Source organism: Xenopus laevis, chromosome 3S (genome assembly GCF_017654675.1).
Source record: "Xenopus laevis strain J_2021 chromosome 3S, Xenopus_laevis_v10.1, whole genome shotgun sequence".
Lineage (NCBI taxonomy): Eukaryota > Metazoa > Chordata > Amphibia > Anura > Pipidae > Xenopus > Xenopus laevis.
Window position 1 is genome coordinate 54,780,153 of NC_054376.1, and position 16,834 is coordinate 54,796,986.

General features: G+C 37.9%; 1 protein-coding gene across 1 annotated transcript in view; it reads right to left on the minus strand.

The window, feature by feature from the left end:
* Nucleotides 1-16,834, minus strand: part of adam10.S (ADAM metallopeptidase domain 10 S homeolog) — a 72,483-nt gene that overhangs the window by 15,431 nt on the left and 40,218 nt on the right. Inside the window, 2 exon segments of the mRNA NM_001090443.1 lie at nt 2,988-3,140; nt 3,660-3,763. Coding sequence (NP_001083912.1) covers nt 2,988-3,140; nt 3,660-3,763 — 257 coding nt within the window.

Sequence of the window (16,834 nt, forward strand, 5' to 3'; positions counted from 1 at the left end):
CTATTGGAAAAATGAACATGACATTTTTCTGGTCAAGTTTTTGAAGGGGAAAAATTGTAAAAAATCAGAATCTGAATGTACTCCAGCTAAAACCTGTCAAAGTCATGTAGAAGTCAATGACACACTGTCCCTTTAACAACAGGAACAGTTTTTTTTACCTTCAGGATTGTCAATAGTTTCGGGCAGTGATTTTCCTGCAGAGATTTTTTTCAAATAAAAAAATTAAAGAGATTCAGGTTTGGGAGTATGGTCTCATTTTTTTAATTTTTTTTTTTAAATCCTAGTGAGTGAAAAAAAAGTAGAGTTTTAGTAAATACCCCCTAGACCTGTTTCTAAAATAATCAAGTTTCTTATTACTATTTCCCTCTCACATCTGTCCCTCTTCATTATCTTTTCATGCAGGAGTCCAGAATCAGATTTGGTCTCATACAGCCATTGGGGTGGAGGGGTGCTGCTTTTGTCCAGATAATCTATTAGTGCTCATTAGAAATCACCAGAAATCTAGAGTCTCTACATGCAGGATGTGTTATTGTGTTGGATCGAATACATCTGATAGGAAAGGGAGCCTCCCTAAAAGATATATTAGATCTGTCAAAAAAAAAATAAAAAATCTGACCTCTGACTCCTGCATGAAGAGAAAGTAGAGAGAGACTGCTGAGTGGGAAATAATGAAGAGTAACTTGATTATTTCTGGAAAGGAACAGAATGCAATCAATCACATATAGAAAGTTGTTTGTTTCAGTATGAAGAAGCATACATGAAATTTTCATTTTTGCAATAGTTTATGTTTAAGAAAAAATATAAATAGGTAGCATTCCTTAAAGGAGAAGGAAAGGTTAAATCACTGGGGGGGGGGTTCAAATTGTTAGAAACCCCAAAGTGATTGTAATGTCTCACCTGATACCCCGGGCCGGTGCTCTTGTTAGCAGAAATCCGCACTTGCTTCTTTTTTCTTCAGTGCCAGGAGCAGACACATGAGCAATAGAGTGCAAATGCTTTTTTCTAGAAGCTTTTCATGCTACTGTTCATACGCATCCGTTTGAAAAAGAAGCAGGAAGAGGATCACCCCGGGCTGGTGCAGTTTTCAACTAACAGGAGCACTGGCCCAGGCCCCAAGTAGGTGCTTACAATCATTTAGTGGAGGGGGGGGGGGTTACATAACATTTGGCACCCCCAGTGATTTAGATGTTCCTTCTACTTTAATTAATGATTCAAAATAACCATCCAATGATATCATGGTATATACAGTTAGGCCTATAAATCTTTGGACAAAGACAACTTTTTCCTAATTTTGGTTCTGTACATTACCACAATGAATTTCAAATAAAACAACTCAGATGCAGTTGAACTGCAGACTTTCAGCTTTATTCAGTGGGTTGAACAAAAAGATTGTATAAAAATGTGAAGAAATAACACAATCACTTCATTTCAGGGGCTCAAAAGTAATTGGATAAATTAAAAAACTGAAAATAAAATGTTCATTTCTAATACTTGGTTGAAACCCCTTTGCTGCCAATGACAGCCTGAAGTCTTGAACTCATGGACATCACCAGATTCTGCATTTCCTCCTTTTAATGCTCTGCCAGGCCTTTACTGCAGTGGCTTTCAGTTGCTGTTTGTTTGTAGGCCTTTCTGTCAGAAGTTTAGCCTTCAACAAGTGAATTGCATGCTCAATTGGGTTCAGATCAGGTGACTTACTTGGCCATTCAAGAATATTCCACTTCTTTGCTTTAATAAACTCCTGGGTTGCTTTGGCTGTATGTTTTGGGTCATTATGAAATGCCTCCCAATCAATTTGACTGCATTTAGCTGGATTTGAGCAGACATTGGGGGTCATTTATAAAGTTCGCGCAGCGCATATTTTTCGCAAATGGTTGTATTGTGCATGTTTTTTCCTCAACGCTAATATATTGCACTGCTCCGCCCGTCTTTCCGTTTTTTGCGAACTCGCAGTGTGAATAAATTTTCGCAAATGGTGTGCAAATGAGACAGTAGTTTGCGCGAGCGCACCCAATGTGCAAGGTTGTTGTGCGCGAAAATAGCGTTGACAGTATCTTAAATTCGCAGTTTGCAAAACTGTTTTGCGAATATTTTATCCGCCACCAAAGTTGTGGCGTAATTGAGTCGCAGAGTGTGTGCATAAAGATTCGCAATTTGCGAATTGTAACATATTTATAAAGCCCCTTTAGACATTCGCAATTCTGTTTGCACCCTCTTATTCAGCTTTATAAATATAACCATGCGCAGGGCAAATATATTCACTTTGCGAACCAATCTGTCCTGCGCGAACTTTATAAATGACCCCCATTATGTCTCTGAAAACCTCAGAATTTATTTAGCTGCTTCAGTCCTGTGTCACATCATGGATAAACACTAGTGTCCCAGTGCCACTGCCATGCACGACCAAGCCACACTGCCTTCGCCATGTTTTATAGAGATGTGGCATGCTTTGGATCATGAGCTGTCTCCATACTTTTTTCTTGCCATCATTCTGGTAAAGGTTGATTTTGGTTTTATCTGTCCCAAGAATGTTTTTCCAGAACTGTGCTGGCTTTTTTAGAGGTTTTTTTTTTTAGCAAAGTCCAATCTAGCCTTTCTATTCTTGATGCTTATGAGTTACTTGCACCTTGCAGTGCACCTTCTGTATTTACTTTCATGCATCTCCTCTTTATGGTAGACTTGGAAATTGATACGCCTACCTCCTGGAGAGTGTTGTCCACTTGTTTGGCTGTTGTTTATAGGGTTTCTCTTCACCATGGAAATGATTTTGCGATTATCCACAACTGTTGTCTTCCGTTGACGTCCAGGTCTTTTTGTGTTGCCGAGTTCAAATTCAATGTGGTAATGTACAAAATCAAAATTAGAAAAAAGTTGTCTCTGTCCAAAGATTTATGGGCTTAACTGTATCAGACATAGAGCTATCATAAGTGTTATATAACATTCAAAACATAGATGTCAGTGCACATACAACACAAAAGTTACAGTACCTGTGCTATCACTGCCTCTCTGGTTTCTCCATATCGTTTGTAGAAGAGATGATCTGTTTGTATAAACAACTGGCACGTATTCTTTTCTGCCTGAGCTGCTCGTTTTTTCCGTAGGATGACTGGACCACTATCTTCATGGTCTTCCTTGTGATCCTACATGAAATACAGCAACAAATAATTCTATAGAGATCTGTACAGCTCTGTCTATGCAACATGTTCAGTCAGGGAAAATATAAACAAAACATTTGTTACAAAGCTTTAATAGTGGACAGGAGAACTAGATAAACCAGTGATCCCTGACCAGTAGCTCGTGAGCAACATGTTGCTCTCCAACCCCTTGGATGTTGCTCCCAGAGGCCTCAAAGCAGGTGCTTATTTTTGAGGCAAGTTTTGGTTGTATAAAAACCAGGTGTACTGCCAAACCGAGTCTCTTGTAGTCTTCCAGTCCTCATAGGGGCTACCAAATAGCCAATTACAGCCTTTATTTGGCACCCCAGAAATTATTTGCAAGCCTGTGTTGCTCACCAACTCTTTTTATTTTTGAATGTAGCTCACTTGTAAAAAAGGTTGGGGACCCGTGAGATAAACCATGTCACATACCAACAGGTGGAAAACTCTGTATTTTCATTTCTATATATTCTTGGCAAATGTGCAGATAAAGTACCATCTTACATGTTTCTCTGGTTCTTCTTGTACCGACATCTGATATTCTTTCATTCTTTTAAAGACAGAAGAATCCGCACATCCTCCTTCAGATCCATACTTATGTGGATACTCTGAAAAAATTATTTGAAAATATTAAACGGGTTGCATAAATATACCAGTGAGAGACAGCATTCCTTTCCTACAGCCCTTTGGTGTTGCCTGAATATGTCTAATGATAGTTGTAAGTATAGACAACAATTTTTTTTGTACAGAAACGTTAGCAGCTATTCAGAAGGGAATCCATATCGAAAGAGGTGACTTTGCTCAGAATCTCTAGTTGGCTCAATGCATCCTTTCTTGCTTCGCCACTGCAAGCAGTGCAGTCAATTATAAGCATACTTGCTGACAGTACACAAACATATAACATTTTAATGTGTATTGATGACATAGCCCGATGACAACAGGGTTGTGAACTCAAAAGATCATGTAAAAGCAAAAAGAAAACCAAAAATATAATGCCTGTAAGCTCAACTAAGGGGGATTGGGCTATGTTTTGCCATTTAGACTGGTTTATATCATTGCTTTCCAATAAATGATGTAAATAGCCTACACAATATACAATTATTAGTTTTATTTTTGGTTTTATACAGATTTTGAGAGCGAGTTGGTGAGTTGGAAGCCTTGTATCTTACATTTCTGCCAAAGATAGTACTGTGGATATTGATGAGCAAATTTTTTTTTTTTCGCTGCAAATAAGATGCTTATAGATTCCAAAGGAGGAGAAATTGTCGGACGTGAGGCAAAACAGGTCATATTCACCGATCGCTTCTGGTGGATTTATGTTGCATTAGGATAGCACCACAACACAACTGGCTCAGACATTGCAGAGTCATTATATAAATACAGTGGAGCCTCAATTTATCAACCCCTGATTTGACTTTTCCCCTCATTTTACATTGTTGTTTTGTTGTCCCCGCCTATATATTATGCATAATACATTTCCCCAATTTTACATTTTCCTGGATTTTACACCATTTTTTTCTGGTCCCCTGAAAAATGTAAAATGGGGTTCTACTGTACTATGCTTCATGTGCATTCCCCTGTTTAAGAATAGCAAATAATGTTTCTGAAGTTATGCTAACTTTAAAGTGCCAATATACGACTATTTTCAGCAACTCAGTATAATTTATAAATATAATTAAACATTTTTTTTGTTTTTATTTCTTGCACTAAACAGAGCAGAACGGAGAAATTGAAAGACTTTCAGATTACACTGGACTGCTTCCTTGGTTCATAATTGCAACTGTATGAGAAAGAGAAGGCATTTAATCAAATCACCATATCCAGTTAAGCCCACCGCCTTATCTGTAAAACCAGTATGTTAATCTATCATACTGGTAAATAATATATTCTCTGAATACTGGTGAATAATATATTCTGCAAACTGTCCAAGGTAACAAGAAGTTGATGTTCTTATATCAGAACAGTGTGCACCGTGGATTCCTCATCATGTTTATATAATGTTGATTTAGCTCACTCTGTGGGGTCAAAGTGAGAGATCTATATTATTTGAAAACCTGTCTTTGACCATCTTAAAATAATACCAGATGTAAACCACATATTCTAGTGGATACTGCACTAGAGTGCTGTGATTTGTCAGAAGGTTCCTCGTGCCTTAAAGCGGACCTGTCACCTAGACATAAAAAGCTGTATAAAAACCCTTTTCAAATTAAACATAAAATCCAATGTCTGTTTTTTATTAAAGCATTAATAACTGTTGTAAACTTGTTTAAAAATCTCAGCTGTCAATCAAATATTGCTGCCTCTCCTCTATGCCTTAGGCATAGAGGCGGGACAGGCAATTACTTTCACTTTCCATTCAGCACTTACTAGATGTCACTGCAATCTAGTCAGTGTCAGACTGGGACACCAGGGGCCCACCCAAAAACCTTAGACCAGGGGCCCACCAATTAATCTTAGACCAGGGGCCCACTCTCAGTACTATTATTCTTCCTCTCCTCACTCAACCTCTATTCTCCTTGTCTATTTTCTTTACATACTATAATACTTTAATCTGTTATTCCTTCTATTTAGCCACTTTGTTCTCATAAAAATAGGGAATGTTTAGCAGCATGAGGGACACCGACACCTGGGCCCACCGGTACTTTTCCTGGTATCGCTTTGGGCCAGTCCGACACTGACTCTAGTAATGTGCGGGCAGGCCCAATACCTGCCCTGCACATCACTACTGCACTCCCCACATTCCCTCTCTCGCTTTAACATTTAATTGTGTAACCAGTGCATGGGGGTGAACACAGGTTCCACATTCTGGTGCACAAATTTTGAGATGATGCAAGGCTTGCCTTAATAACAATGGCCACATAATGGCTCCTGTCTGCTTGCTATAATTTTGAAACCCCAGACCGAAGGAAACAAGATTCAAATAATGTATATATTGTAATAAAAGTTTATTTTGCTTGACAAACGTGATAAAATTGGATTTGGAATAATTTTTTCATGCGACAGGTCCCCTTTAAATTGAAAGAACAATTGTTGTAATGAGGCATATGTCAAAAAAAGTGGCATTACAAGGCAGTCTGCATCCACAAAACTGGTTTTAAAAAAAAAAAAGTCACTACCCCATACAGATTGTTGAATGGAAAATAGATCAGCAGGCATACAAAGGCTTGGTCTGAATGACTGCTGACTAATCATCACCATGAAGTCTGGCTCCAAAGCAAACTCTAAATAAATAATAGAGTCCCCAGTAACGCTCCAGTAAACTCTACATAAGAGCTATTTATGTATTTATGCAGGAATTTATTTATTTGTAGAACACTATGCCACTTCACCTGACTGAAAAAAAATTCTTTCTAGAACATTGCAAAATAGTTTATTAAATAAACATTGAGCTATAACAATTGAAGTTTTCAAAAAGAGAAACTGGGTGTGTGCTTTCCTGGATATATTTAATAGGCTAATGGTAATTTTAAATAAGATAGTCCTAATCGGGTTTATAAATGGCTTTCCTTTTCCTGACTTCTGGGGTCTACTAAGGACAACGGCACACAGGACATTTTGTGTATCAATTTTAAATATACTAATAATGTAGTTGTGCTCTAAGGAGCAGGGCCAAGTTTAGTTTCTGTATGGGTCAGTATTTGCATATAATTTGTATGTTTGATGTTTACATCCTCTATTGGATGAACAGCACTGCAGAATACAGCAACACTTTCATATTACTAGTTAGTAGTATTAACTTATATTTATAGTTGCCCGTATTAACATATATTTATAGTTGCCGTTTGTTAAAATGACCTCTCCTCAAATAAGTGACCAAATACCTTGTTCTATGCATGGCCAGATTAATTATATTGTATCTTTAGCAAAATACAGGAACATTGCCTAGAGTAACATAAACATGGAAGATGCATCATCATACAGCACAGAAGTTGAAGCAGGAAGAGAAAGAACACAAATACCAACTCGACATTTAGACTATCTTTCATAAGCAATAAATAAAAGTGCATATACTACATATAAGGAGATTCAGTCACTTGGGTATTTAAACAAGGGACAGTGAAATGAGGCTTTAGAAAAAGACATTGTATTATATCTTAGCTAACTGTCTCCTAAGGGGTTCAGCTTAGTTGCATTATACAAATCAAAATGAAAAATTATCCAAAACATGAAAATAAATATGATAATTAACATGTATTCCTAATATTTTCATTAAAAGAGAGCTTGGACTAAATCCCTAGCCAGCCAGAACCTGTGTTGGTCTGATAATGATTTGATAGCTAGCGTGCAGAACTGCAGGCCCCCTAGCAGGAAAATAGAAAATAAGAATCCTCCATACAGCTATTATCTCTTTGCACCGAGGAAAATGTCAGATTGAGTCATCAGCCCATTACTACTTAAAAACATCACAAGCTGTGAAAACAGATCAGTTAACCTGGAAGACCCGATCATTATTAGCTCTAATTGGACTGTGATCCGTACTAATGATTCTGTCACAGAAATGGCTGTCCCTCTTTTGTGATCTTCTTAAAATTCAGTCACTTGTGTACAACCCAGGCATCTTTGTGATAATACATCTCAATTCCATCATTCAACTATCTGAATGCATTTTAGAAAAATTCTTGATCATGAGGATTTTCCATAGAAAAAGACAAAAAAAAAACCCCTCATGTTCAGCAAACAGAACAGTGAAGGTCAATACAGGTATGGGATCCATTATTTAGAATCTTGTTATCCAGAAAGCTTTGAATTACAGGAAAGCCATCTCCAATAGACCATTTTAATCAACTAATTTTTTTTTAATTATTCCTTTTTCTTTGCAATAATAAAACAGGTACATTGCGCTTAATCCCAACTAAAATATTATTAATCCTTATTAGAAGCAAAAAAATCCTATTGGATTAAATGAATTATTTTTTATAGCAGATCTAAAGTAAAGAGATCCAAATTACAGAAAGACCCCTTATCCAGGAAACCCCAGGTCTTCTCTCTCTTTCTAGTCCTACACATAGACAAATTGTATCTGGGCTAAAAAAGATATGCATTTCATCATTTAAAAAAAATCACCTACAAATACAGAGAGAAATGGGCAAATAGTATATTAACCTGACTCTTAAAGGGTTGTTTACCTTCAAAAAACTAGTTGTTTTCAGATAGAAAATGACTTTTCCAATTACTTTTTATTTTCTATGTGTCACTGTTTTTTCTAATATTGAAGTGTAAAGTGTCTTTTTTCAGCTTCTAAAGAAGCTCTGGGAGATGGGTTGCTGACCCTGTAAACTGTTCTAAATTTATGTATTTAGTTGATCCATTTCTTTGTCCCTGCTGAGCAGAATCCCTGGGTTTCATTAAAGGCAGCTGTTAGAATTGATACAATAGTTGCTAATACCTCAGAGATGCTGCTGAGAAATGTATCAACTAAATGTTGCAAAATTTTAGAAGTTTAGAGTCTGCACCTGGATCACTGAGCTGCCAGACAAACAACAGACACAGGAACACTCAACTTTAAAATCAGATTTTGGAAAGACAGTAAAAAATAAACAATGGAAAGTAATTGAAAAAAGTCTTTATTTCACAACTGAACTTAAAAAGTGTTTGGAAGGTTTACATCCCCCCTTAAATCAAGATATATGTATATTTCTTTTGGGTAGAGCTAAATTTAAAAATCACTACCTAAGGCAAAAAAATAATTGTGCTCATGATATCTGAAAATTCTTCTGTAAATGAAGAAAAGAACGAGATACAGGGCATATTTTGAAGAGGAGTCATCAAACACCAAAGGACCAGAGTCTTTCATATAAAAGGAAAAGTTTGTACATTTGACTGGAATGATATATGTAAGACCTCACCAAGCCCAAGGATAACAATGTAGAGCAGCTGAAAGCTTAGGGCACACCTATAATATGGATAAACTCATAATGACTCAGGTAATTGGACTAAGCTTTCCTCTCAGAGCGGTTAATCTCCTGTCTTCCATCATCATAACAGGGTTTCAGCCTTGCCAATAGTTTACATGGTTTCTGCTGGATATGAAGTGTATTATTCTTGTGGTCTACAAAGCAACTACTGTCACATGGAAAGCACCAACACCCGACAAACATCAGCATTTTAAATACGGAAAATTCATATCGCAAAATATGTACTTCTACACCGATGACACAGAATAACACTGTCACTTCAGGATATGTGCTTGGAACTGGCTGTTCTATTTTGCAGATTAAATCAGGTATCATAAAAAGAATATCGTTGCAATGCAACCATTTCCCTTGGCTAAAAAATTTAATTCAGTGACCAAATAAAAAAAGCACATTAAAAATGTGCTGCCAGTCATTGTGTAAAAGGGGTTTTAGAATCGTATTTAAAGGGATCCGGTCATCGGAAAAAATTTATTTTTCAAAACACATCAGTTAATAGTGCTACTCCAGCAGAATTCTGCACTGAAATCCATTTCTCAAAAGAGCAAACAGATTTTTTTATATTCAATTTTGAAATCTGACATGGGGCTAGACATTTTGTCAATTTCCCAGCTGCCCCTGGTCATGTGGCTTGTGCCTGCACTTAAGGAGAGAAATGCTTTCTGGCAGGCTGCTGTTTTTCCTTCTCAATGTAACTGAATGTGTCTCAGTGGGACATGGGTTTTTACGATTGAGTGCTGTTCTTAGATCTGCCAGGCAGCTGTTATTTTGTGTTAGGGAGCTGCTATCTGGTTACCTTCCCACTGTTCTTTTGTTTGGCTGCTGGGGAGTAAAGGGGAGGGGGGGGTGATATCATTCCAACTTGCAGTACAGCAGTAAAGAGTGACTGAAGTTTATCAGAGCACAAGTCACATGACTTGGGGCAGCAGGGAAATAGACAATATATCTAGCCCCATATCAGATTTCAAAATTGAATATAAAAAAATCTGTTTGCTCTTTTGAGAAATGGATTTCAGTGCAGAATTCTGCTGGAGCAGCACTATAAACGGATTCATTTTGAAAAAATTTTCCATGACAGTATCCCTTTAACCCTTCAAGTAGTAGAATGACGTGTAATTTACTTGTTGAGAGGTTATAGACTTTTGAAGAAGAGCAAATGGACATGCAGTTACTTGCAATACACTGCATGTCCATTGCACTTATGGATCACCAATTTTTTTGATGGGATATAGTGAGGAAAAGGATAAATAAGGGGATTAAATGGCAGGAGAAAGGTAATAAACTGAGTAAAGAAGTAAAGTAGAGAGAAATACTGGTATTTATTTATGTAATGTCTTTGTACAGGCTATAAACAAACATACTTAGAGGGCTGTTCCTGCTGAATTGTGCTTAGTACAGGGAAATACTTATGCTATCATAGTTTTATGGTATCTTTCTGTACAGACTATGAGCAAACTTAGGGGGCTGTTCCTGCTGAATTGTGCTTAGTACAGGGGAATACCTATGCTGTCATAGCTTTCTCTGTACAGGCTATGAACAAACGTAGGAGCTGAATTGTACTTAGTACAGAGGACTGCCATAAAGCAGAACTGCTGCTTACAATGGGGATAGGATCTGTGCAGCCACTGGGACAGACTGTTGTTATACAGATAGCTAGAATCTCAGCTGCCATAAAGGACAGGACAGGACTGCTGCTTCTAATGGGGATCAGATAGGATCTGTGCAGCCACTGGGACAGAATGCAAAAATAAACTTACTTTTCAGCCTTAGGGCTAGTCCACACGGGGAGATAGCCACGCGTTTGCGGTCGCGAGGCGATGCGCTTTTCAACAGTCGCCTGAAAATGCCTCGCCAGGCATTTTCAGGCGACTGTTGAAAAGCGCATCGCCTCGTGTGGTTAGCACAGGCGTTTTTACATAGGCGCCCATACAAAACTGTCGCCTGCGCCGGTCGCGGCGACTGGCGCGGCGCTTTGTCGCCGCGACCGCAAACGCGTGGCTATCTCCCCGTGTGGAATAGCCCTTAAAGTCTGCCAGAACAGAAATGCTGCTTGAACTGGGCTGCAGATAGGAATATGCACCACTGAGGCAGAATGCTTTTAAAAAGCAGTTTGAATAGTATGCATAGGTAATTAAAACTATCTCCAAAAGTCCATGAATATCTTCCCTATCAAATGTGATACCATGCACAACCACTTTTAACTGCCCTATCAAAAAAATGCTCTATAGTGACCTCTTTTTTATCTATCCTCTCTAAGATAGAACTGTTTCTGACTTTGAAAGAACCCAAACAGCGGGACGAAGAGCCAAAGAGTCAGTGCAAGTTTGGGACAACTATCCAGCACAGTGGAAAAGCCCTGCAGAAAGCTCCTCATCTGAGCTGATGTTCGGAGCCTGATTGGGCGCAATAGGTCCAATCGGCCTAAGGCCCTGACTCCCGTGTGCAGACGCCCATGGTTGCAAAGATAAATTGAACCCCAGCAACCACATAGCTGCAGAAATTCCAAACTAAAGATCTGCTGAACAAAAAAAAAAAAAAAAAAGCTAAATCAATGAAGACTTGAGTGTGATTTCCAAGAGATATTGCTTGTTATTTTCATGATAGTTCTCCTCACCAACCAACCCCACCCAAAAAATGGGTGCTGGTTAGTGTAGATTGTATGGAAAAGATACCTGTTAAGTAACATAGACCCAATTTTTTTTAAATAATGTGAGGTTTAATAAAGAAAATATACATTTTGCATTGATTACAGGCCGCGAACATTTCTTAGCTAAGGCTACTTCCTACCAGAAATGCACAACAGTTGTATATTAATGGTCAAGTGGGATGTTTTGTTGCCTATGGTACATCTGCACTACTGCAGGCGACAATTGTCCCCAATTTTATTTCCACCAACAGTAACGTAATTCACTGGTGAGAAGACATAAGCAGCATGATGTTCTTCACAAGGCAACTTTGGAATCAGGAAAAGCCATATATGTCTTCCCACCTCCAATTAACATTACTCCCGGTGGGAAGGAAACTAGGGAGGTTTGGTTACCCATGGTAAAACAGATGTGCTGCCAACAACATTTCTAATGCACCATCATCCTTAAGGCAGCAAAACAATCCCTATTTCCCCTAGATTCTCTTCAGTCGATAATTGGCTAGTGTTGGCTGGAGGGGTCGGCTGATGTCTGAGGAAGGGGCACGCCCCCGAAAAGGTTACATCATATGACTAAATAAACGTGCAGGGGATTTCCCTGCTACACTAGCCTTTTGTGTTTGGCAAATTTCTTCGTTAGTATCCCTTTAAGGGCCAGTATTAACAACAAAACTAAATGTTATAAATTCACCCAGCAGATTGCTTTAGATGCATCAATATACTTTATATAAATATGCTATGTAGCCAAAGTGGTTGCCATTCAGGTTTTCGCAGTTTCAGGTTAAAAAGCAGCAATACTGGCATATTCAAAGTCTTTGGAAGGTAGAATGTAGATGATTCAGGTGCTTTTCAGTGGTACATGTAACATTGATTGCACAATCAATATTTGGCGCGAGAATATTTTAACCAGAGAATATAAAACTTTCTTTCCTGTACATTTTATTCTTTAAAAAAGGCAATTCCAATGTAAGGCAAAATGTCTGTTGTTACTCATTACTTGCTTTTGTTAGATACCCCAAGGATGAAACCAAATTCCTTAGACTGACTGCTACACAGTGGAAGCCTAATCATGTATCAGCATGAAATCTTTCAATGTTGCTGCTTCTAATTGTTAGTAAATGTTCTTCTGCGTAGCTTAAAGTGCAACATAGAGCCTTTAAAAGTTCAGAAGCAAGTCATCACCGCTCACTAGAGAATAATTCCAGCAGCATTTCCTAGCAAGAAAGCATTACTTCTGAATAAGGCAAACTACCACATACATGTCATTAACCCTGTGGAAAATATAGTGTCCGTAATTTACATAATGCCAACATAAAATCAGATAGCAAAGCAAAAAAGTGTCACCAAATGGAAAGGATGAAGAGAGTCATGGAGCAGCCCAGAGTGGAAGTACACCTGATGTGCAAAGCAAGAAAAAACTGGAACATTAAAATAGAAGAATAAGAAGAGGGAAAAATGTAGAAAATCAAGTAGGGATTACGGTCGCTTTAGGGTAAGTACACACTGGACGATTTGTCGCCAACGTTTTTAAAAAGCAAATCGCGACGACATATCGCTCGTTTTGTCTCTGAACAAAAACAAATGAAAGACGCCAGCTCCTGTGCCCACAGCGCGTTTGTGAATCGCCTGTAGCTCCAAGACCCTTTTCCGAGCGATTTATCAGAAATAGCATGTACTTAGAAAAGCACTGAAATCTCCTAGACACGCACACACATACAGATAAGTAGCAGCAATTGTATTCAAATTACAATGCGAACGCAATGATGCAAGAACGTAGACGCCAGGTTACAGCGGGAAGCACAAACCGTTTCCGGTTTGGGTGGAGCACGTACTGCACAGAGTAATGGGATACAAATCGCTCTGTGCCACTAGTCGCTGTGAATCGTCTGTTCAAAAAAGACGATCGTCTTGTCGCCGCGATTTACTTTTTTAAAACGTTGGCGACAAATCGTCCAGTGTGTCCTTACCCTTATAGTATGAAAATAAGCAAGGGGAAAGAGAATCTAGACATGGTTAGTCACATACTCTACAGACGAATGTATCTAACCCCAATTTTACAGTTTTCAGGGACCACAATTTTTATGTAAAACGTGTGGAGAAATTTTTAAGTGAGCAGGTAAGGATCACAGGTGCAGGGTGAATATTCTTTGTGCATAAATAAATATATAAAATGGCAATTCATTTTAAACAATGCCAGCACCTGTAAAAATAATATGGCTGATTTGCAAGCATAGGTAACTAAATAGTACCAATGTAGTTACCTTATAGCAACTAACAGTTAAAATATAAAAGCAAAGAAATTTCCAGTCTAATGGTTGAGATTGGGTAGTGAACTCTGTTATAATATGTTTTCAAATAATTCAGACTATCTTTATTGTCTATGGGGAGCCTGCAACATATCTGACCAAAAAGTGGCATCTGATTCCAAAATGTATGAAAACATCTTGTCTAGGGTATGGACACGAGCAAACTAGATCCATGCTAGCTAGCTACTGTGTGAAGGAAAAAAAAAAAGTTATTTAAAAAAAGCTATATAAAAAACTATTGATACTAATTTCTTCTATCCTGACTTGCCCGGTATTGCTTACATAGATAAGCTCTCAGGTATAATTGATAAGGAGTTTAATTAAATGTTTTAATTTGCTTCTATAATTAACTACTTGGCAGCTTATTTTCTAGTTGGAAAAAAAGGTAAGACCTGCACTACACAGACTAGATTGATTTACAGTGGTGTGAAAAACTATTTGCCCCCTTCCTGATTTCTTATTCTTTTGCATGTTTGTCACACAAAATGTTTCTGATCAAACACATTTAACTATTAGTCAAAGATAACACAAGTAAACACAAAATGCAGTTTTTAAATGAGGGTTTTTATTATTTAGGGAGAAAAGAAATCCAAACCTGTGTGAAAAAGTAATTGCCCCCTGAACCTAATAACTGGTTGGGCCACCCTTAGCAGCAATAACTGCAATCAAGCGTTTGCGATAACTTGCAACGAGTCTTTTACAGCGCTCTGGAGGAATTTTGGCCCACTCATCTTTGCAGAATTGTTGTAATTCAGCTTTATTTGATGGTTTTCTAGCATGAACCGCCTTTTTAAGGTCATGCCACAACATCTCAATAGGATTCAGGTCAGGACTTTGACTAGGCCACTCCAAAGTCTTCATTTTGTTTTTCTTCAGCCATTCAGAGGTGGATTTGCTGGTGTGTTTTGGGTCATTGTCCTGCTCAGCACCCAAGATCGCTTCAGCTTGAGTTGACGAACAGATGGCCGGACATTCTCCTTCAGGATTTTTTGGTAGACAGTAGAATTCATGGTTCCATCTATCACAGCAAGTCTTCCAGGTCCTGAAGCAGCAAAACAACCCCAGACCATCACAATACCACCACCATATTTTACTGTTGGTATGATGTTCTTTTTCTGAAATGCTGTGTTACTTTTACGCCAGATGTAACGGGACGCGCACCTTCCAAAAAGTTCAACTTTTGTCTCGTCGGTCCACAAGGTATTTTCCCAAAAGTCTTGGCAATCATTGAGATGTTTTTTAGCAAAATTGAGACGAGCCTTAATGTTCTTTTTGCTTAAAAGTGGTTTGCGCCTTGGAAATCTGCCATGCAGGCCGTTTTTGCCCAGTCTCTTTCTTATGGTGGAGTCGTGAACACTGACCTTAATTGAGGCAAGTGAGGCCTGCAGTTCTTTAGATGTTGTCCTGGGGTCTTTTGTGGCCTCTCGGATGAGTTGTCTCTGCGCTCTTGGGGTAATTTTGGTCGGCCGGCCACTCCTGGGAAGGTTCACCACTGTTCCATGTTTTTGACATTTGTGGATAATGGCTCTCACTGTGGTTCGCTGGAGTCCCAAAGCTTTAGAAATGGCTTTATAACCTTTGAAATTGAACTCAGGTGTGATAAACCACAGTTAAATTATTTTTTAACAAGGGGGGCAATCACTTTTTCACACAGGCCCATGTAGATTTGGAGATTTTTTTCTCCCTTAACGTAAACCTTCATTTAAAAACTGCATTTTGTGTTCAATTATGTTATCTTTGACTAATAGTTAACGGTTTTTGATGAGCAGAAACATTTAAGTGTGACAAACATGCAAAAGAATAAGAAATCAGGAAGGGGGCAAATAGTTTTTCACACCACTGTATTTATAAGTGACAAATAAAGTTTCAAACAGGGTTTTAAAACGCATTTAAAACTAGCTCTCTGGAAAGTTTTCTCAACAATAACACACCCAATGCATATTCTTCATATCTTGAATAAATAATGGAAGCTACAACCCATATATAAAGAATGACTGGGCAGATAAGCGTACTACCATAGAACAAAAAGCATTTGAAGTTTGGATCAAAGTTTTTGCCTAAAGGCTTTAAGAGAATACAAGTGAGCAATCAGTTCTGAGGGCAATTTACCACCCATCGTGAAATTTTCCTACTGTAAATTAACATTCCAGAAAACAATTTATTGGACTGCATATAAGGCAGGGTTAATGTGAGAACAAACTCAGCAAATCTGCAAAATCAGGCTTTGAAATCACTTTGCTAATAGGGTTGCTGTACTTGAAACCTCTTTATAATCCTTTTGAAACTATACTAATGTAAGGTTTAAGTATTTAAAAACATAACACAAAAAAGCAAAGCCATTTAAATGTAGTTACGGTTTTATTTTTTGGGTTGATTTTAACCATATATCTTATTCATTTGAAAGGATTCAATGTAAGAAGGCAGACTGATATATAATAATAGTTTTTATTATTCTTATGTATAATTTTTTCTATATTTGAGAATTTGAAATGTGTGTACTTCATCTAATTACAGGCTGTTTTTTTTTTATAAAGAGCCATACATTACACAGATGCTTCAATGGACTGCGGGTTTTTTTTTTTTTTTTACTTTGCTCATTGGGACCAGGAAAATGAATGTAACTTTAGTTTTATTTGCAAGATTTGCCCTGTTTAGAGCAAGAAACAACAAAAACCCTAGTTATTTCCTAATCAAAACTAAAGGCTAAGTATATACAGTACTAAGTATGTAAAATCGTCAAGGAAAAGGGTGCCAAATCATCAAATTGCATAAAATACGAAAAATAAAAGATAATAGCACCCATGGTACTCTGAATCA